The sequence below is a fragment of the Talpa occidentalis genome, unplaced genomic scaffold (genome assembly GCF_014898055.3).
Source record: "Talpa occidentalis isolate TD23 unplaced genomic scaffold, MPIMG_talOcc4v2.1 talOcc4.10, whole genome shotgun sequence".
Taxonomy (NCBI): Eukaryota; Metazoa; Chordata; class Mammalia; order Eulipotyphla; family Talpidae; genus Talpa; species Talpa occidentalis.
This window is the reverse complement of record NW_023600993.1, coordinates 31,660,794-31,683,350: the sequence shown is the minus strand read 5'-3', so window position 1 is coordinate 31,683,350 and position 22,557 is coordinate 31,660,794. Positions and strand designations below refer to the sequence as shown.

General features: G+C 39.8%; 1 protein-coding gene and 1 non-coding gene across 4 annotated transcripts in view; one reads left to right on the top strand and one right to left on the bottom strand.

Moving 5' to 3' along the window:
• Positions 1–22,557, bottom strand: part of KIF15 (kinesin family member 15) — a 59,237-nt gene that overhangs the window by 11,645 nt on the left and 25,035 nt on the right. For all 3 annotated transcript variants that reach the window (XR_008551186.1, XM_037527533.2, XM_054693549.1), the window contains 14 exons: positions 18,154–18,319; positions 16,921–17,062; positions 14,592–14,789; positions 12,397–12,504; positions 11,227–11,332; positions 10,273–10,438; positions 6,407–6,557; positions 6,126–6,211; positions 5,085–5,154; positions 4,376–4,462; positions 3,697–3,801; positions 2,807–2,929; positions 976–1,122; positions 164–265 (listed from right to left, as the gene is read on the bottom strand). Coding sequence is in view for 2 of the 3 variants with exons in the window: in XM_037527533.2 (XP_037383430.1) it covers positions 164–265; positions 976–1,122; positions 2,807–2,929; positions 3,697–3,801; positions 4,376–4,462; positions 5,085–5,154; positions 6,126–6,211; positions 6,407–6,557; positions 10,273–10,438; positions 11,227–11,332; positions 12,397–12,504; positions 14,592–14,789; positions 16,921–17,062; positions 18,154–18,319 (1,757 nt within the window). In the remaining variant the exon portion in view is untranslated. The remainder of the gene's footprint in view (positions 1–163; positions 266–975; positions 1,123–2,806; positions 2,930–3,696; positions 3,802–4,375; positions 4,463–5,084; positions 5,155–6,125; positions 6,212–6,406; positions 6,558–10,272; positions 10,439–11,226; positions 11,333–12,396; positions 12,505–14,591; positions 14,790–16,920; positions 17,063–18,153; positions 18,320–22,557) is intronic.
• Positions 6,868–6,974, top strand: LOC119237800 (U6 spliceosomal RNA). Its single transcript, XR_005123435.1, has one exon. It is a non-coding gene; the product is annotated as a U6 spliceosomal RNA (small nuclear RNA).

The following is a 22,557-nucleotide window of genomic DNA, read 5'->3' as shown; positions in this document are numbered from 1 at the left end:
TTTTTTCAAGTAAAAAAAAATAAAAAGCTAGTATCTTCTTACCAAGTGAAAAGCAAAAAACATATTAGTGAAAATATTTTTCCATAAGCTACAGTCTAGTAATTTCCAAGCTTTTATCACTCATAAAACTATACCTTGTGAAATGTACTTCTCAGAAAAGTACCTGGGGATACTTGGCGGCAGAATCCATCACATGTTCCAGCTGCCTCATTTTGAAGTTATATTCATTCTTTTTCTGTTCTACTTCTTCTTTCTTTTGGTTGAGCTGGGGAAATGGAATAGATGTAAGGTTACAAGTTAGAAAAATAACATGAGGCACATGGTCCAATTAGAACAGACAAGCTTCCCAAGCTACATGGAAATAAGCTCTTTACATTATTTTTTCAGGAACAGATAAATTCGAAAAGCAGTAAATTATTGAAATAACAAATCTTAGCAATTTTCATAAATGATTACATATGTATTTTTATCTCAAATCATATTGTTTTATTTACTGTATGCATAAAGTCAGGTAACATCATGCCTCCATTTCCTTTCTGCAAAACAATTATTTTAAAGTAATACGAAATCTAGGGTTGCCTTTTGTAGCTGTATAACTTAGTTACTACTAATTATACTAATCTTCCTTTATATGACAATTTACATTTTTATAAAAATAAGCCTTTCCTTTTAAGCTCCAGAGGTAATAAAAGGTTTTAAGAAAAATACAAAATACAAAATAGCCAAAAGAACAATAAAAATCAGTCACAACCTTATCATAGTGATTAGAACTTGCTTGTGGAGGTAGGCAGAGGGGCAGCTAAGCAAGCATGAACTCATGTGAACAACCAAGTCATTAAGACCTGCAGTGTAGTACCCAGATAACCCACCCCTTTGTACACAGATTAGCTGAGGCAAGGCCCATCACACATGACAACCTCAGTCATGCATCATTCTTCCTGCCCCACCCTCTCCATCTGCTTTCCTGCATCTTACCTCTTGCTGAAGTTCCTGGATCAGGGCTTCCTTCCTGGAAAGCTCCTCCTCAGCAGAATGCAGTAGCCCAGAGTGCTTTTTTGAGGCCTCAGTAAGCATGTTCAGCTGTTCAGTGGCATGAGCCAGGTCCTCACAGAGCATATCTCTCTGATAGGAGACAAAGAATTTCTTAATTGTGGGTCTCCAAGAAGGCTCTGCAAACATCACTATGTAGGATTTTTTAAACGTTAAGAAAGTTTGAAAGTAAAACTGTCATTTTTGGCTCACACTAATGACATACACTGAGCACTTATAAGGTGCCAAGCAGTATTGTGAACACGTTCCAAGTATTATTGCCTTGTTTCATCTTCACAACACCTTATGTGACAGTATGTTAGCTCTACTTTAAAACTGTGACAAATGAGGTACAACAGAGAGAAATATAACTTTCACAAGGTAATCAGCCACAATTCAAACTTTTTAGTGGTCTAATACCAAGGTCTATGCACCAAATAACTTATTTCCCTACTCTTATTATCCTTTGACTCATTTAGTTCGATTTTTACCTTCCTACATTGTGTGTTAGTGATTTCAAATCCTTTCTAAGATACAGGAGGATATAAATACAAATCACTGAGTATACCACCTATCCAGCAGCATGCATAAAATGATTTCATTCCCCAGGTCTCTATAGTTTTTCCACCTCTTAGATGTACACAGAACCACTTATATTTACCTAGGTGAAAACTGGCATCCACTGACTGCTTCCTCCTGCACTGCACCTATCCAATTTTGGATACCAACAGCGGTCAACTATTGTTCTGAAACACTTCTCAATTTTATCTAACCCATTAATTTCCACTAGAACTACTTGGTTGGGATCAAGTTCCAGGCCTTCTGCTTGGACTTAAAATCTACCTTGCTCAATTCCTTAAGATACAGTTGATCCTCCTCAAGAGCCTTTATACACAGGCTCAGTGTGTCACACACAACCTCAGCTCTTGCACCCCCAGCCCATTACACCCAACTGATCCTCTTGCTGAGGACACTCCAGAAACATTCACAGCTGCCAAACTTCCCTCCCAAGCAAAGTCCTGTACAAATACTATCACCTCTGGGAAGCTCCATGGAATTCTCTAAGCATAATTGCTTCCCTCCCTCCCTTTTCTGTGCTTCTTTGTTACAGCTATGTCTTAAACTTGATTGTATACTTTGAGGTAAATAGCAGCGTTTCTATCATCCTTCCATTCCCAAATCACAAGCCAGGTTCAGAGTGTATGGTATTTGGGCTTAATAAATATTTGTTGAATTTGAAGAATGAATGAACTAATGAATAAATAAATATCTGTTGAATTTGTTTCATGGGTAGAACAGTTTAGCAAGAAAAACCTTATTTCTAAAGCAAGTGCCACGCAGTATACACAGTGGGATACCATCTGTGAAAAAAGGGAAAACTAAAGACATGTAGAATTTGCCTAAAATAGCTCTGGAAGGAATGTGTATTGCTTGAAATTTTAAATTTTGAAGATATGATAGACTTCTTAATTTTTTTAGAATACAAGTGGTTACCCAGAGTTCACCTGGTAACTAGTCCTTCCATCACTCCCTCTGCTACTGCTACTTCCCAGGAAATGCAGTTTCCACCCTGCTCCCCTTTCCAAAGAGGGTCTGTTATAGGGAGTTAGCATGGTGTCAGCAAAAATGAACAGAAACAAATTAAATCAATAAAATGACAATTTCAGTGTTATTAATTGCCTCATGACCTAGGGAAAATGACTTATTCCCTTAAAAAAATCCTGAATTTAGTAGTAATAATCTCCACACACATGATAACAAGTAAAGAGCCATCTACCTCAATGTCCTCAGAGAGTATTCTCAGTCTAAGGCTTTCTTTCAGATCCAGAATTTCCATTTCCTGCCTCTTAACCAACACTTTGGTCTCTTCTTTGTCAGTCAAAGCAGAATTGTATTTGCACTGCAGAAAAGAAGGCATGACATATGAGCTGTCTGCTTTATTATTTGTTTATATTCAGATTAAAATAATGTAAGTATGAGTCTTAGTTCCAACGTGATAACCAGAATAACACAATTCAATAAATACTTGTTAACTGAAGTAACAGAAGAACAATGTGTGAACAGTAAAGAAGTGGAGAAGTCCCATGGTATCAGTGAAACACATCTGGTTTTGTCAACCTTCTCAGGACACAGCATCCATTAATAAATGTGGAGTACAGAAAAGCGAGGAACATTGACAAAAAGCTTCATCTTGGCCCAAAGTGAAGGAGGAAGCATCAACATTTATATATATCCAGGCTACATATAAACTTAGATATATCCAGGAAAAATAAACAGCAAAGTGATAAGTATGTTAAGAAAAAATAAAGTCCAATAATGGAAAAACAACCTCTGTTTCCATATAATGAATGTGTCTGAATGTAACTCTTCAAGTAAGTACAACACATAAACTTAACTATCACAGGCAACAAGCAGTCTGTTTCTGATCAGCAATTCACAAGTAGTGCATAGAGCTTACCTCAGGTTAGGGAAATCTGAGAATTCTGCAGCCTACAGGCTACTTGCACGTTGCCACATAAGAATACCACAAGTCCAGCAAATACAGAAACCTGCTGAGCTTTAACTAATATTTCCAAGCCTATTTGACTACAAAATCTTTTTTTCTGGTGGAGCCTGTGAAGAGTGCTTCATGCTCAAATTTACGGTCTTGCTGGTAACAGAACTTACATTTATGTCCTTCAGTTCTTGTTTCAGAGTGTCTACTGTTTCTGTTTTCTGTTTCTCTGACGTTCTTAGCTCCTGGATCTGGCTCATGAGATCAGCTACAACTTCCTGACAAGGACAGAAACATTATCTTCATATCCAAGGACACTGAGAGGACCACTTTCAAATTAGAAATCATGTATCTTTCCTAAAGACATCAGAAGTCAACTTTAATTTAGCAAAATATCATGTCACATTACTTTATTACCAAATTACATTTTAATGGCCTTATGCCATTTTAATCAATTACTTTAGTTTTAATGAATGAATAAGAAGTATACAAATAAGGAATTTATAGCTAATTTTATTATTTGCACATACATATTCTTTTTATTATTCTAGTTAAACAACAGGGACTTGAGAATTTGTACCATGGGACTCAGAGGTAACAAGAAAGGGTGGCACTAGCAGCATACTACTTAGGGGCAGAATGAGTTTTAGAAACACTGCTATCAGAGTGAGGAAATATTATGGCCTTGAAGTTACATGGAGAATTATACAAAAAAATACATACTCTAGCTACCTTGGAAGATGAGCAAGGCTTAAATGCATGCAGAAATGCTGGCTATCAGTCACCTGGGAGACTGTTAAAGATGCCTTTATAGAGACAATGCAGAGGGATGTAGCTTTAACCTCTACCTACCTTATCAGTATCTCTAGACTTCTTCAAAGAACTGATTATTTTTTCAGTAGCACATAAAGTCTCTTCTAGTTTCTGTACTTTTGCCATCTATGGAAAACCAGAAAAAAATTAAATCATAAACTACGCACACAATACGTACATGATGAAAAAACTGAAATCTGCCTTTCATATACCGTGTACACCAGGTATAACATTTGAAAATAACATTTATGGGGAGACCACCAACAAATTATTATTATAGCCACCCGAGAATTACAAAAACAAGAATTGAAAGACACAGTCACCAGTGCCTGCCTGGAGGCGCAAGGGGTTAAGTAGCAGCACTATGAACCTATGCGCAGGCACTGCAGCATGGCTTCAATCCCTGTTCAGGGAGCTACCCACATGGCACAGCAGACCTCTCCTGTCTCACTCACTGCTCTCCTCAGCAGTGTATTTCAGTCAGTCTGTCTGTTCTGTTCCCCACTGTCTCTGGTGAATCCTCTCACCCCCAGCACCTCTGGCCTGTGCCTCAGTTCTTATATGCATAAATAAATGAATCTTTAAAAAAAAAAATGAATCTTTAAAAAAAAAAGATATAATCACCCCAAAATTCCATATTTTTATTACCATTTTCAACACCTGAAAGTTGGAACAGTTTTTATAATAAACTAAAATAAAATAAAAGTTACACAGCCCACACCTTATAGTCAGCACACACAGCATTTACCTGCTGCTCACACTTGGCCATCTCTTTCTGCTTCTCCTGACGTACAACCTCAAGAGCTTCTAAGATTTCTCTGGAAGAGAAAAATTATCTTTTACTCTATTTCATTCACGGAACTGAGTCTATTCAATCTCTTCTAATCTCAGAAGAGATTCAACGCAATGCTGCTGCACTTTATTAGGCACATAGTTGGTGGTGGGCATTTTATTTCAGCAGGGGGTTGTTAACTTGGAACTGTTTCTTCACAGTTATTTAATGAGAACCCACTTTTGTGCCACAAATTTCTTTTTCTTTAGGGTACTTAGGAGCCCCTAACAGATATAGCATTCATTCCCTATCTCTCTGAGGTAGAAAGAGGATAGGGATGTTTTGTTCACTGTTAACACCTCTAAATACTCTAATTTATAGAACATTGCCAGTTTGTTGGATATCACTAAGTGTTTGAATGAATGACTAAATGTTAATTATGTTTCTCAATTAGGTACATGTATCCATGATATGTATTCACCAGTATCCCAGGGCCTAGAAGAAAATTTGCCTCATAGTAAGAACTCTTTTAGTATCTATTGAACAAAAAATCTTTTTCATTAGAGTAATAATCATCCTGTTGACTAAGAGCAAGAGACTAACAGTGATCACCAAGGAAAACAACTTGGAAAGAAGGGAAGACAAAAGCATTCATTTTAAGGGACAAGGGGTGGAGCAGAGGGGAATAGCTAGAAAAAGAATGATAGAGACAGAAAAAAAATCAGTATCCACTTTTCAATAATAAAAGGAACAATGAGAAGTCCTCTTTTCATACAGACTGTGCCATAGAAAGTCCTGAGTTCTGATCACCAGCAATAGCTAATCATTTAAAAAAGGCCATAGTTAGCTACTGAAAGTTCTGAAAAATTAAGTTCTCTACAAACTAACTTTATACAGAAGAATTTGATCTTTATCTTGAATGCTTTTTTTTTTAAAAAAAGAAAACTGTTGCAAAGAAAGGGGTGGGGTGGTAAATGATATTCTAGTCAACTAACGGAAAAGATAAATAGCACTCACTTAGAACTGTTTTCTTTATCTTCTTCAAATTGTAATAATAATTTGTTATTGCGCTCTTTTTCAGCCTCAAAAAGCTCCACCAAATTCTAAAAGACAAAGTCATATTAGATTTTAAGTGATCATTACTGGTAATAAGCAGTCAATCAATATACACGGTGTTTTTGATGCAGCAGGCACTGTGGATCAGTACAGGATCTAGGAAGAGGTCCAAACAACCCTTGCCCATCACTCCAGTGAACACATTTCCAGGCCAAATCCACCAACAACCCTTCCAAACTTACATTCAGATCAGATTTCAGAGTTTCATTTTCTTTTTTGCAGTTTTGAAGGTTTTTTGAAAGTTGGTCAATTTCAAACTTCATTACTTCTTGTAAATTCTCCAAGGAATCCTGTAGGCAGGCTTTGCTCTCAAGAAGCTTCTCATTTTCAAATCTTTATCAGAAAAACATTTTTACAATGGTTAATATAAACATTAAAGGCTAGTTCGACTATTTGTAGTTTAATTTATCCCATCTACAGACTATTCCCAATGTACAGAAGCCTTGACTGAAACAAAGCTCCTCACGAACTTGTGAAATGTCCATGATGCATAAATGTGCCAGTCATACTTTCCAGAGAGGAGTGGGACAAACCAGGTGGGCTTAGCAGCCAACAGCCATCTACTTCCTCACTCTTTCCCCCCAAGTTTCAGCCAGCCATGCTTTATTGATAAGCAACTGTCGGCAGTAAGACTCACTTAGGGGTGTTTGCTTCGGCAGCACATATACTAAAATTGGAACGATACAGAGAAGATTAGCATGGCCCCTGCGCAAGGATGACACGCAAATTCGTGAAGCGTTCCATATTTTTTACAAACAATAAATCTGAAGAAGAAGAAATCAAAAAAACCATCCCTTTTATTATTGAAACAAAAAAAATCAAATATTTGGGAATAAATCTAACAAAAGAGGTAAAGGACCTATACAAAGAAAACTATAAAACACTGTTAAAAGAAATAGAAGAAGACACAAAGAAATGGAAAAACATCCCCTGCTCATGGATTGGGAGAATAAACATTATTAAAATGGCCATCCTACCAAAAGCAATATACAGATTCAATGCTATTCCAATCAAAATTTCAATGTCATTCTTCAAAGAAATAGAACAATTATTGATGAAATTCATATGGAATCACAAAAAACCCCGAATAGCCAAAGCTCTCCTGAAAAAAAAAGAAGGGAATGGAGGCATCACACTCCCAGACTTCAAACTCTACTACAAAGCCATAATCATCAAAACTGCATGGTATTGGAACAAGAACAGACATACAGACCAATGGAATCGAATAGAAAATCCAGAAATAAACCCACAGATTTATGGTCAACTAATATTTGACAAAGGAGCAAAGACTATGCATTGGAGCAAAGAAAGTTTGTTCAATAAATGGTGCTGGGAAAACTGGGTCGCTACATGCAAAAGAATGAAGCTTGACCACTACCTCACACCATATACAAAAATCAACTCAAAATGGATTAAAGAACTAGACATAAGACCTGAAACCATAAAATACATAGAAGGAAATATAGGCGAAACACTATGTGATTTGCATATCAAAGACATCTTTACAGACACATCACCCAAAGCAGTGATAGTGAAGGCAAAGATCAACAGCTGGGACTACATCAAATTAAAGAGCTTCTGCACAGCAAAAGAGACAATAACAAAAACAAAGAGAAACCCCACCAACTGGGAGAAAATTTTTGCACACAACACTAATGATAAAGGACTGATCACAAAAATCTGCAAAGAGCTGATGAGACTCAACAACAACAAAGAAAATAATCCAGTCAAAAAATGGACAGAGGAGCTAAAAAGAAACTTCTCTGAAGAGGAAATGCGAATGGCCAACAGGCATATGAAAAAATGTTCAACATCACTTGCAATCAGGGAAATGCAAATCAAAACTACCATGAGATACCATCTTACACCAGTGAGAATGGCACATATTAAAAAAACTAGCAACAACAAATGTTGGCGAGGTTGTGGAGAAAAAGGAACTCTTCTGCACTGTTGGTGGGAGTGCAAACTGGTCCAACCACTATGGAGAGCTGTGTGGAGATTTCTGGACCTACTAAACATAGAGCTTCCACAGGATCCAGCAATTCCACTCCTAGGTATTTACCCAAAGAACACAGAAACATCAATTCCAAAGAACACCTGCACTCCTATGTTTATAGCAGCACTATTTACAATAGCTAAGCTTTGGAAACAGCCCAAATGCCCAAAAATCGATGACTGAATCAAGAAGATGTGGTACATATATGCCATGGAATATTAGTCAGCATTCAAAAAAGATAAACACATGTAATTTGCAGCAACATGGATGGCGCTGGAAGGGATCATGCTCAGTGAAATAAGCCAAAAAGAAAAAGAAAAATACCGGATGGTCTCACTCATAGCAGGAATCTAGAATACTTAAATAAGGGACCAGGAAAATGAATAACTATAAGAAAGTGAAAATCAAAATCAACAAAAACTATGAACCAGAGATACTTTTTGGGGGTGGGGGGCGGGAGGGGAGGGATTGGGGTCAGAATGGGGGGATTGCAATTGTATGGGGAATATAAAAATAAAATTTATTAATTAAAAAAAAAAAAAAGACTCACTTAGGGAATAACGGACCTAACCTTCATGTAAGCTAGGGAATGGCCAGTAATTTAGTTTCACTGGTAGTTCAACTCCATCTGTCACATATTCTCCCTACTCTAGGAAGTTTTTTTTTAAGATAGCAAATGTGGATTCCATCTAAGAAAGAAAAATTCCTTGGCATAGAACTATCTTGTAATTCACGTGATTATTCACTGCTTTTTTGACTACCATCCTCTTGCACCCCTCCTCAACAACTGTGATATGCCCAAACACCCAGAGCTCAGTCAAGAACTAGTCATCAATCTGATCTCTATACCATCCAAATCAGATGTCTCAGCTTACATGAAGAAGGTTATTAGATACAGATCTACCTGCTTTACTAACTCAAAGCAGAGCAGGAGCAGATGGTATAAATTAGTTGCTTAAGTTATAAATAGGGGCCTCCCTGGTGGCCCAAGGGGTTAAGACACAGCACTATGAAGCTATTCTGCAGCCATTGTAGCATTGATCCCCAGCCAGGGAGGTGACCCAAAGGTGCAGCAGACCTCTCCTGTCTCACCCGCTGCTCCCCTCATCAGTGTATTTCAGTCAATTCGCCTATTTTGTTACCCACTCTGTCTCTGGTGAATCCTCTCACCCCCCCCCCCCACACACACACCTCTGGCCTGTACCCCAGCTCTTGTATGCATAAATACATAAATCTCTAAAAAAAAAAAATTTAAAAAATTAAATTCAATAGTTGCTTACTAGCACCTTTTCTCAAATGACAAGTCACGCATTATCACATCCAAATGTCCATTACTAAATTACTGCCATAGAATCATTAAATAGTACCCAAAACACAAAATGTTTTTCATTATGTGATACAAAATGTTAAAATTAGTAAGAAAAAAACAGTGAACACACAAATAACTTAACATCTTACAGTGTTTCAAGATTATCAGCACGTGATTAACCAGCTACCTTTTGGAGTATTATTGTGGACAGTGGTGATCAAATGTTAATTTGGTCAACTTCATAATGTCTCTTCGTCTAGTAAAAACCCACTTTTCCCTCTGGAACAGGCACAAAACTAGGTTGGAACAATACACTCTCAAGCCCTGTTAAGTGACTAGTCCAAAGATAAGCAGATGACACATTCAAATTTTCCCTGGGATTGATGTGTGTTGACAGGATTCCTTTACAGGGGTTGCTATGCTGGGATCCAGTATATGGAGCTGTCAGAGGCAATGTGTTCCCAGAGACACAGAAGAAGGCCCATAAACTAGGAGAGAATAAGGTCAATACAGATAGGGGAGCAGAGAAGGGAAGCAGTGGAGAGAGTGAAAATATAAGTATAAGCACTGACAATATTGTCTGAGGCTTAATCTAGTTTGTCCCTAAAATCAAAATCACATCAGGGGCTTCCCAATATTGTGGGCCAATAAATTATCTTTTTGTGTGTTTAACTAGTTTGAGTTGAGTTTATAGCACTAGCACTTCAAGAAGCCCTGGGTTATAGGCAATCAGGCAACAGTACCTGACATTATCTAGTTGAAGCTGTATATGCACGTATCTTTCAGAAAGGCCACTGAGTTCTTTCTCCTGACTCTCTCTGAATGAGCTATACTCCAATTTCACAGAAGATAGCTCCTTGTCTGCAGAATGAAGAACTACTCGAAGGTCATGCACCTCACTTTTCAAAACTAAAAAACAAACAAAATAAATCTTCAATGGTTTCCTTACATATATTTTTTACAAAGCAGGCAAATAAAATTGATACTCTTCATATAATCAACAAAAACAAGTTGAAGATAACATCTGAAGAAACAATGTTAAACAAGTGGTAGGTACCCAGGAGCACTGGGTTTCCTATTTTGGTTTTTGGTATATTTCTACCAAAAAGGGAAGTTATACATCCCATAGGTCACTCAACTTTCTACATTTCTCCTGTAGAATGTACATCAAAAATCTTAACTAAAAAGAAAAAAAATCAAAACATTTAACAGATTTTAAGTGACCTTACGTATTGAAATATCTCTTAGAAATGCACCAGAACTTTCTAATACGGGTGAAGCATCTCTAGACTACTAAAGAAACTCTAACTAGAATTAAATTAGATAACTTTTTAGATCAAATATCTTGAAGAAAGGAGACATACACTGGAAACAACTGGGAAGCAAATGCTACTCCCACATCTAAGTTTTGTAATTATTAAAACTTTACTTATCACATGAACCCAAAACACTTCATTGTCAATCAAAGTAGTGTTAATACTTTCAGCAAACATCTGTAACATCTGTTTGTGAGCAGTCAAGAGAAAAATACCCTCATGCTCTATAACTATTACCACTGACAGGCAAACTAGTCTGGTCATATAATTTAAAAAATAAACCACAGAAAACAACCAAAAGCATAAGGATCATGTTTCCTAATATGAGTAAAAAGCTCCTAGATTCATTCAGGGTACAAAGCACCAACTATTCAAACTTACAGTCATTCTTAGTTTGAGTGTCTTGAAGCTGGTTGTCAAGATTATGCAACTGTGAAAGATACTCTTGCTGCTGTTTGGTCCAATCAGTTCTTTCTGATGAAAAAAGCTTTGGAAAAGAAGTAAATTTACTGGAAATATAACACTGGCATATTTAGACACTCCAAATCATTGTTTCTGTTTTCAAAATCTAGTTTGGTTTTTGTTTTTAAAATCTATTTTTAAGGCCTCAGACCAGAAGAAAATTGGTCTCTCCCAAGAGCTATGGTGAAGATAACCAAAAAAGGACCTGGGGCATTCTTCTTCCTTTCTTTCCAACAAACAGGAAAGGGTCCAATGATAATACAGACTAACTGGGTCAGAACTCAAGTGAGGGGGCTCCCGGGTGGCACAGCAGTTGAGCGTCGTGCTGCGAAGCTGTCCGCAGCCTCCGCAGCGCTGGTTCAATTCCCCGCCAGCCAAGGAGAAACCGAATGGCGCAGCAGACCTCTCCTGCCTCACCCGCTGCTCCTTTCAACAGTGTCTTTGGTCCCTCTGCCTGTTCTGCATCCCGCTATGGCAAATTCGTTCACCCTCCCGCGCTTCTGACCTGTACCCCAGTTTTGTATAAAATAAATAAATCTTTAAAAAAAAAAAAAGAATTCAAGCAAGGGATGCCTGTCTGTCTCATTACCAAAGCAGTTTGCAAAGAAACAAAGTAGAGGTGCCTCCCTGCTGGCACAAGGGGTTAAGACACAACCTATGAAGCTATCCACAGCTACTGCAGCACGAGTTTGATCCCTGGCCAGGGAGATACCCACATGGCGCAGCAGACTTCTCCTGACTCGCCCGCTGCTCCCCTCAGCAGTGTATTTCAGTCAATCTGCCTATTCTGTTCCCCAGTTCTTGTATACATATATAAATAAATCTTTAAAAAAAAAAAAAGAAAAAGAACGAAGAGAATACACCTGAGCTAAACCTTGCCTGAGGCTTTGGGAAGCCACTTCTCCCTGTAACACTCACTGCGAGGATGTTTCATACATTTTTCTGGGGCTGTGCTCTTTTTTTTTGTGGGACCCTCGCCGGCAGCCAGGGAATGAACCGGCGCTGCAGAGGCTGCGGGCAGCCTTGCAGCCCAGCGCTCAACCACTGCGCCACCAGGGGAGGCCCACTGGGGCCGTGCTCTTGACTCACCTCCTGCATTTGTGTAGAATGATGTTCCACTTTGTCAATGTGCTGCTGAAGCTTTAGGTTTTTATGCTTTTCTTCATCCAGCTTCACTTGAAGGGCACTCATTTGTTCCTGCAACACAAAGCCTTCAGCTATCAACATTATTAAACTGGAGTACTTAAACATTCTACCATTTCCTCTACATTAAAAAAAGCAGCTTCGGGCCTCCCTGGTGGCACAAGGGGTTAAGTACAGCACTGTGAAGCTATCCACAGCCTCAGTTCAATCCCTGGCCAGGGAGCTACCCACATGGCGCAGCTACCCACCTGGCTCACCCGCTGCTCCCCTCAGCAGTGTATTTCAGTCAGTCTGCCTGTTCTGTTCCCCACTCTGTCTCTGGTGAATCCTCTCACCCCCACACCTCTGGCCTGTACCCCAGTTCTTATATGCATAAATAAATCTTAAAAAAAAAAAAAAAAAAAAAAAAAGCAGTTTTCAAACCTGTTATGGACAAAGGTATCAAGATTAGATTGCATCCAGAAAAAAAAAAAGACTACACTAATGACTTCTCAGTTTTCAGAGTTCCACTTGTAGTCTGTCAAAGTGGTTAATTTAAAACACAAAGGAAAAAAAATGATTAAAATTAAAAGCCTGCCTTAACTCATGGAGTTTCTTACAGCTTCTGAGAAGTTTCCTCAGGGTTGCATAATGATTTTGAGAACATGCTGTGGATGAAGGTATTACAGGGTAGGATGAGAACCCCCAAACCTGCCTGCTCTAAATAGTTCTGCCATTGCCGCATCAAGACAAAATATAATCTAGTGCATAAGACTTTTAATGGAAAAGAACTTTCATACAATTAGTGTATAAAAAAGAGAAGAAAAGGAAAAGACAAAGAATATAGTTTCCACATCAAGGACCCGCTGTTAACCATCCCCACATCCCCTCGTGAGTAAATGCCCAACCAAACAGGGTTGGCCCAAAGCAGGGGCACTGAGGCCCGAAGGCCTGCCACAGGCTATGGCACCTTCTGGTGCGGACCCATAGGAAAGGGGCAAAAGGGGCTTAGCACATCTCCAACAGCAGGAGCAAAATCAAAATCAAGATTAGCGCTGCCACTGTTAACCTCCCCAAGGGTCTCTCACCCAGGACCAAGAAGCAAGTACAGCTTCTTCACATGTTTCTCTGCTTCATGTGCCTCCTCCAGGTCTCCTTCTGGCTCTCCATCCTCTTCCTTCTCCCAGCCACCTCTCTGGCTACTCCTCCCTGACCAGCTCCACCCTTCTTTGGGTGGGACAGGGGACCTGGGACTTCCCCTTTACCTCTTACAAAGTGACCCCAGTAACAGACAAGGGGAAAGTTACCAGTAAGGAAAAAAAAAGGTTGCGAAAGTGGCAAAACATGCAGAGAAGACCACCTGTTTGTGGCAGTCTGTGTCCCTTCCTGAGAGAGAAGGGAAGCATCTCTCTCCTGAGAATGTGGGCAAAGTGGCAACCATACAATGTAGCAGCTTAGCAGAGCCAGTTTACAACAAACAGTATAAGTACCCTTAGATTTAGATTGCAAGCTGGCAACCCCTTTCTCAAGGAAAGGGGTTTCTTTCTCTGTTGCAAGGAGCTGTTCCTATGACTAATAAATCCTCCTGAGCGTATCCCCTGTGGCCCATGTCCTTAATTTGTTTGGGTTCAAGACAAAGAGCCCCGCCAAGATTGTGCAAGTCCACCAAGGTGTAACAATTTCACCAGAAAGGCCTTCATGCCCTGGAAAGGACTAGTTTTGGGAACTTGGACAATGGGAAAAAATTTCAACTGCCAGACTAGCAGAACTGAGACAATCAATTTCACATGTTATTTCAAGTACATCAAGAGTAGTCTAAATTTTGATGTGACTAAAATTCTTTTAACCATTTTAACTTTCTTTAGCAGCACAGCACTGTGCAATATAAACAAGTTCTGGAACTTAAAGCTAGTGCAAACTGGTCACTTTATATAGCAAGAGAACCAAGCCCAAGGAGATTGGAGAGTGACTTGGAAAAGATCCCAGAGTAAATTAAAAGAACAAGAGTGAGCTGGTTTCCAAGCCAGGAACCTTTACATACCTATTCATAAAAGATGATTTTAATACTAAAAGAGTTTGAAAACTACAAATTATAGCCTTAAAATGATGAAAGAAAAAACTGCTTAAATAAACATGTATTTTTTTCTAAACCTAAATCTTACCTGCACCATTCTAAGTTCTTCAGAAATGGCCTCAAAAGCTTGTTCACTCATCTCAGGTGGCACTGGCTCATTTAAGATATCATTATCTAATTTGCCATAATTCGAAGTGCATACAGAATCAAATCTTCCCATTTCAGGGCTTAGTTTGGAAACTGGTCGAGACCAAAGTTGACAAGCTTTGGTTGGCGTAGTTATAATCTGCAGTACAAAATTATTTAAAAAAACAATATCAGCACACATTTTAAAAAATGCATTTAATAATCATGTAAGTAGGACAAAATCAAAATGCTTTTCATCAAAAGAAAGGAAGGGTCCTTTTCCTATGGAGGCACACAGAAATGACGAAGTAGAAATGAATCTGTTAATACAATACAATCTCAAGCAAAACTCCAACAGGATCTTTTAAAAATGAAAGTTGATAAGCTAATTTCAAACTTTACAGAAAGAATGAATGCAAGAAGAGAGCAATAAGAAAGAGAACAAACTTGGAAGACTCCTCTGAGCAATATAAAAAAACATTATAAGGGTATGGTCATTAAAAAGTGCATTATTGACCTGTGAACAGTCAAACTGAAAAACACAAAGACCAGAAATAAAACATTTTTATGTGGAAATATGAAATTAGTGGGGAAAACATGGCTTATTAAAAATAAAAGATAAATCCTCATGGCATACCATTAAAAAGTAAAAGAGATGCATTAAACACCTCAATTACAATGAAATTATAAAACAATATATAATTGATCTTGAGATTTTTGGACCTTAAAAATGTATAGGGATTATGAGGATTAAAAAATCCATCAGCCTTGCTGTATCAAAATCTTCAAACTTTTATGTAACAAAAGAATCACAAAGATGACAATCTGATGGTAGAATATACTGGCAGGATATGTAACATTTAAAATCTACAGAAGAAAAAAATTAATAGGAAAAATGGGCTTTTTTCTCCCATAGAAAAGGGTATACAAATCGCCAACAAACATATGAAAAGATGTGCGTCCTGGGGACTGAGTGCCTCTGGGCTGAAAATGCACATGGTGCCCCCTAACTCCAATGCTGACAAGGCCTGAGTCCACACTTCAAGAATCTACCCCAAGAGTGTTTGTACTAGAAACCACCTAACAAACCTCAGGTCATCCAATACACAGAAGCCTAGATTTAAAAGGAGGTAGAGTTCCTAATGTTGAAAGACCCAAGGCATGTCCCTGAACTAAGAAAATCCTACTATTGCTGGATAAAATAAGGAAGACAACTCCATCTATTTTTTAAAAGCAAAGCAAAACAAAAAAATAAGCTATGAAACAACTCTATATAATCTTCTCAGTCCATGAATATTTACTGCTCAAAAATGCCAAGAGAAAGAATTCCCAAATTGCTAATAAATTATCCCTGGGGATGGAAGATGAAGGATTAGACCCAGAGTGGCAGAGATGCTCAAATGGAACTTTAAACTGAACTTGCAAATGCATGTCTATTTCTTTTAAACAAGGAGAATACAATCATAAAATAATCATATAATTAAAAGTGAACAACAAAACATCTGAATTGCTATGCTACTCTTGACAAACTCTTTAATCCCTTTAGTCTTGTTCACTCAGTCATAAGTGAAAGCTATAATTCTACTATAATAAAGGGATACTGACACAGACTATAAAACATTGGGTGATGCTCTGCCAAGTATTTAAAAATAAATACCTGCACATTTTTAAAGGCTATCTTTAAAAAAAAAAAAAAAAAAACAAGTAGAAGTCTAGTTTCATGAGGGAAAAAATAGCATTCTCCAGGATGAAATAATTGTGATATGGTCATGTAACAGATAATATGCAGCTGTCAAAACGAACAAAGTAACAAAAACAAAAAAAGGAGAGAAAGTTCTTTTTCCCCCTAATTCAGATTGAGGACAAACTCTAATGTATCACTATGTTTCAAAAACCAAAGAGCTCAGTTGTAGAATGATGTGTATAATCCTCTAATGTTTATGTAAAATAAGAAAATAAGGAAAACAAAAATACTTGGTGACACCGACTACTTCCAAAGAGGGTTTTGGTCAGTCAGGGGGAAGGACAACAGAAGGAAAGAGACTCACGCAGTATACTCTATACCTTTAAAACTTCCTGTCATGTGACATTACCTATTCAAACAAATGAAAATTACTTTTAAAAGTCTCCTAGAAATAACAGAATATCAGAACACTAGGACAGGTGTCATCCGGGGTTAAACTGTCTACAGGAGATTTGATCTGTATTTGGAGACTGTATTTGGAGATGAAGTATGCAATCTCTCCATTCCTAACAAAATGAGACAGCACTGATACACTTCAGATACCTACCTTAATTGTTTCAGCATGGATTTTGTTCAGCTGAGAAACTTCCTGCCGCTTACAGACTTTTGTTGCTTCCAAAAGATTTTCAAGATTAAGGTTGGCTTTATGCAAAGACTGAAGCTCTGATTCTAATTCTAGTTGCCTTTTCCTAAGATATAATAAAATCAAGTATTTTGGGTATTAAGTAATGTTACATATATGTACTTTATAGTTTACACTCTCACATTAACTTGAAAGTTCTCTTTAAATCAGAGATAATTGCAAATTATTACTCTCATTTTGCAGTTGGGCAAAATACAGCTTAGAAATTGAGAACTGGGCCTCCCTGGTGGCGCAGCAGTTGAGCGCTGGGTTGCGAAGCTGCCCGCAGCCTCTGCAGCGCCAGTTCGATTCCCGGCTGCTCCCCGGCCACCAGAGGAGGGTCCCACATGGCGTGCAGACCTCTCCTGCCGCCTGCTGCTCCCCTCGGCAGTGTACTTGGGTCCTTCTGCCTGCTCTGCTCCCCGCTCTGGCTCTGGTGAATTCTCTCACCCTCCCGCGCTTCTGACTGTACCCAGTGCTTGTATGTATGTATGTATCAATCAATCATTCAATCTTTAAAAAAAAAAAAGTTGAGAACTAATGAAGATACTCAACGAGTAAATGATAGAGCACCCATTCAAAACCCCAAATAGTCCCATGATTAATGTCATACATGATATGTTATTATTAAAATAAACACATCCTTATATTTTAGGGTAGGTTTTTAGTTATAATATGAATGTGGTTAATCTTTCTTTTACAAAAAGAGCCTCAAGTAGCTTCTAAAAATTATGACTAAAGTCATCACAGAGATTTAAATTGGTGGCCAGATAAAGAATTTATATGGACGTTCAATGCTCATCTCAATATATTACTTAAAACTTTTGTATCATCTAGCTCATTACATACATTGTTGGTTTTTTTTTTTTTTTTTTTGTGGAACCTTCACCAGTGGCCAGGGATCAAACTGGAGCTGCAGAGGCTGCAAGCAGCCTCGCAACCCACCGCTCAACCACTGTGCCACCAGGGGAGGCCCTACATACATTTTTAAAGAGCTAGAAGCCAGCCCTTTTTCTTCATGTCTAAACAAATTAGTTTCTACTTGAGAATTTAATATTTAAAGCAAAATGCTCAATTAAATTGTCAATGTTAAACACTAAAACAAATCAACACTAAGATATTAAAATAGGTAAGCACAAATGTGCATTGATACTTTACCTACTTAGTTCTTTGAATTCTTCATATTCTTGCTTTAAATTATTCCTCTCTTTCTGACTTTGTAGGAATTGTGCTTTTAGCTTCTCAGTGTTTGCTAATGAACTTGACTCTTTCAGAGTTTTAGGAGAATATACCGGCTGATCGGGTAATAAGGAAACAACTTGATCTTTGAAAGAAAAATAACATAGTACATTTTCTAAGTTCTCTGCCAGGTATCTATTTTGAAGCACAAGGAGAAAAAACTGAGAAACAGGTTGGAAGGTGGATCCTAAAATATAAGAGCCTATAACCCAAGAGAGGAAAGACACAACACTGTCAATCAGAATATTAGATGTTGTTTTTGAGAAACTGAGAAGTCACAGTGTCCGGAGCCACCTGGAGCATGCGCCATGTTGCACATGTGCTCGATGAATTAGGTTTCGATTTACTGTTTCGCCTTCGGAGAAACCCCTGCGTTCTCCTGTAAATCACGCGAGACTGAGAGGCACGATGGGAGGAGCGACCAGGGTATAAGAAGGGAACCGGGAGAGAAAGGACTGCGAGGAGACTGTAAGGAGATATGGCAAGGGTTACTGCGAGGAGCAGAGAGAAGTCCAGGGAAGTAAGAAAGACAGGGAAAAGAAAGACATGGAAAAGTAGGAAAAGGATAAAGGAAAAATAAAGAAGCAAACGCTAGCGTCAAGTTGTCTCAAGCCCCTCATTTCAATCCTCAGCCCTTCTCTTTTCATGCCTCCGAATCCCGTGGGTCGGGACAGGTGGCGCTCAGCGCGGGGCACGAAAAAGAACGAAGGAACCGCTGAAGGACCAGCTGTGGTGAGCGGGCAAGTAAAGTAAAGTAAGGTAAGGTAGCTGGGATCATGGGCAATTCAATGTCCAAGGGGCAGTTAGTTATTTCCCTGGAAGCTCTCCTAAAAGAGTTTGGGGTTCCTCTCAGTAGAAAAATTCTTAAAGGATTTGAAGAGACCCTTAGTATCACTAGTAAATGGTTTCTGAAGCAGGATCAGGTCGACAGTGACAATTGGAATAAGGTGAAAGGAGATATTGTCTTGCATCAGCAATTATATGGCCTTGAGTCTCTTCCTGGCACTACTTTGACGGTCTGGAGAGTGGTGGGAGATGCTCTTAATGCCGGTGGCACTGCTGCCACTCAGCCACTGAGGCCGTCAGGACAGCGAGACAAACGGAGGAAGAAGATAGAAGTTCCATTAAGAGTTCTACATCGGTAAGTCCTCCTTCCTCTACTCAAAAAATAACAACAGCCCCTTCTCCAGATGATTCTACTGATGAGTCGGGAGGAGACGAGGAACAGGAGGAGAAAGGCCTCGGTTGTTATAAGGCAGGGAAGCGTAAAAGGAGATGGAAAACACCTGGGGAGCCACCTCCTAGAACACTCGACAGGGTTGATCTTCCATTAATGGAAAGACTGTGCTCTATGGTGGAAAGAGTTCTGGCTTCCCAGGCCCCTAATTATGCTTATCCAGTCGTGGAAGGGACAGATCCTCAGGGGGTGCGTACTAGAGTACATGTCTCCACATCTTTTAAAGATTTGAAGGCTTTGAAGGAGGCAGTTACTCAGTATGGCCTCCAGAGTACTTTTACGCATACCTTATTGGATAGCTGGATCGGCACGAATCTGACTCCTAATGATTGGAAGGCGCTAGTCAGAGCAGTGACTTCCCCAGGGGATTATTTGGTATGGAAAGGTATATTTTTAGAGAACTGCACCTATACAGCTAAACTCAATGCTGATGCTGGATTTCCGGTTAGAAACAAGGATATGTTAGCAGAAGAAGGGCAATATGATAGTAATGACCAACAAAAGGATTACGATCCGGCTGTATTTGCCCAAGTTGCAGCAGCTGGACGGTCAGCCTGGAAGGCAATAGGCGATAGAGGAGGAGCCGACATTCAATTAACAAAGGTCATTCAAGGGTTGACAGAACCTTATGCGGAGTTCCTAGCAAGATTGATGACTGCAGCTGGCAGAATTCTAGGTAACACTGATGCCTCCCTACCAATAGTTAAACAGCTTGCATTTGAAAATGCTAATAAATGGTGTCAGGAAGCTATTAGACCCTAGAAAGCTAGGGCTAGTTTGGATGATTATGTAAGACTTTGTAAAGATATTTGTGAAGCGCAAGTTACCGGTGCGGTGATCGCTCAGGCCTTGCGTGGTCCAGTAACTGGACCCCAAAACCGTGTCTGTTTCGCTTGTGGTCAGCAAGGGCATATAAAGGCCTCCTGCCAGTTTTTGGGGCGGAGCGGGGGTGCTACGGCACCACGAATTGCTAACCCTCAAAAGAAACCAGGCATTTGTCTACGGTGCCAAAAGGGCAGTCATTGGGCAAACGAGGGTCGGTCTAAGACAGATTATCAGGGAAATTCGCTGACCCCCGTATGGGAGGACAGCCGGGAAACGCGTGGGGGAGGGCGCAGCCCCGGCGACCCTCTCAGCCAATTATAGGGGCAGTTCAGAGCAATCCCCAAATAAGGCAAAGTTTTTCTCTGACCTCTTCCGCACCTCTCCAGGAAGTGGTGGATTCGATTTGAGTGTCTCCGCATATACTGTTCTTACTGCTAACATGGGAGTGCAATGTTTACCTACGGGCCAGTATGGTCCCCTCCCCGATGGAATTGTGGGACTAATAATTGGCCGCAGCTCCAGTGCCCTTAAAGGCCTTCAGGTCATCCCAGGCCTCGTTGATACTGATTACACTGGAGAAATTAAGATTCTTGCGTCTGTTGCTCGTGGAGTTATTTCTATATCCCCTGGTGACAGAATAGCTCAAATTATACCATTACCAAGATTAGCCAGTGACGGAAAAGTCCACCGTGTAACTCGCGGTGCTGAAGGTTTTGGCTCTTCAGGTAACCCTGTTGTGAATTTGGCTCTGACATTAGGTAAGAGGCCTCTAATTGAATTGATAATTAATGGCAGAACATTTAAGGGCCTTTTGGATACTGGGGCAGACACTTCCATTATATCCAAGGAGCATTGGCCTTCACAGTGGCCTGTGGCTACCGCTTACACCTCCTTGCAGGGTCTGGGAATATCCCAAAATCCTTCCAGGAGTACTACTGTGCTCTGCTGGAGAGACAATGAGGGCCATAGTGGGCAATTTCAACCTTATGTCCTCCCCAGAATCCCCATGAACCTCTGGGGATGAGATGTTCTGGTGGAGATGGGAGCTTCATTAGTCACGGATAGTCCAGCTGGCCAAATGATGGTTAAGCAGGGCTACGTGCCTGGACAAGGTTTGGATAAACAACAGCAAGGGCCTCCCTCTTTTAATCTACAAGAAGTGACGAGGGAAGCAGGGGATAAACGAGGGCTCGGTTACCCTTTTTTCTAGGGGCCGCTGTGATTAGGCCTCCACCCATGCCCATTCCTATCACCTGGAAATCTGACACACCTGTGTGGGTACCACAGTGGCCCCTGCCGAAAGAGAAGTTAGAGGCCACAAGAATGTTAGTAGAAGAACAGCTACAGTCCGAACACATGGTCCCGTCTACCTCCCCCTGGAATACTCCCATCTTTGTTATCAAAAAGAAGTCTGCAAAATGGAGACTATTACAGGACCTTAGGGCAGTGAATGCAACTATGGAGATTATGGGACCAGTGCAACCTGGCATTCCCTCTCCAAGTGCCATTCCGCGAGATCATTATATCTTGATCCTAGATCTTAAGGATTGTTTTTTCACTATTCCATTACATGATCAAGATTCCAAATGCTTTGCATTTTCTATCCCGGCCATTAATGCTGCTGCCCCATATGATAGATATCAATGGGTATGCCTTCCTCAGGGTATGGCAAACAGTCCCACCATCTGTCAAATTTATGTCTCCAGAGCTATTGCTCCTGTTAGAGTCAAACATTCGCAAGTGCATGTATATCATTATATGGATGATTTGTTACTGGCAGCTCCCACGTCTGACCTGCTGTATGCCTGTTTCCAGGACCTGGAGAATCATTTACTGATGTCAGGTCTAAAGATTGCTCCTGAGAAGTTACAAATGGCTGAGCCTTTTCAGTATTTAGGATACCATTTGAGTAAAGGCAGTTATGCTCCAGCAGTACCAAAATTGGCAGTAGCTCACCTTCGCACCTTGCATGATTTCCAACGCTTATGCGGCGATCTAGCATGGATACGCTCTTCGCTCTCTATTACATCGGGAGAGCTGAAGCCTCTTTTCGACATGCTGAAAGGAGAAGCAGACCCTGCTTCTCCTAGAGTCATACGAAGGAAGCTCGTGAAGCGATTACTAGAGTCGAAAAGGCTCTAGCCCAGGTGACTTTAAATAGGTTGTCTGTCTCTTGCCCTTTTGATGTCTTGGTATTTTGTAGTAACCTTACTCCCACAGCACTTATATGGCAAGATGGTCCCGTTTATTGGATCCATCTT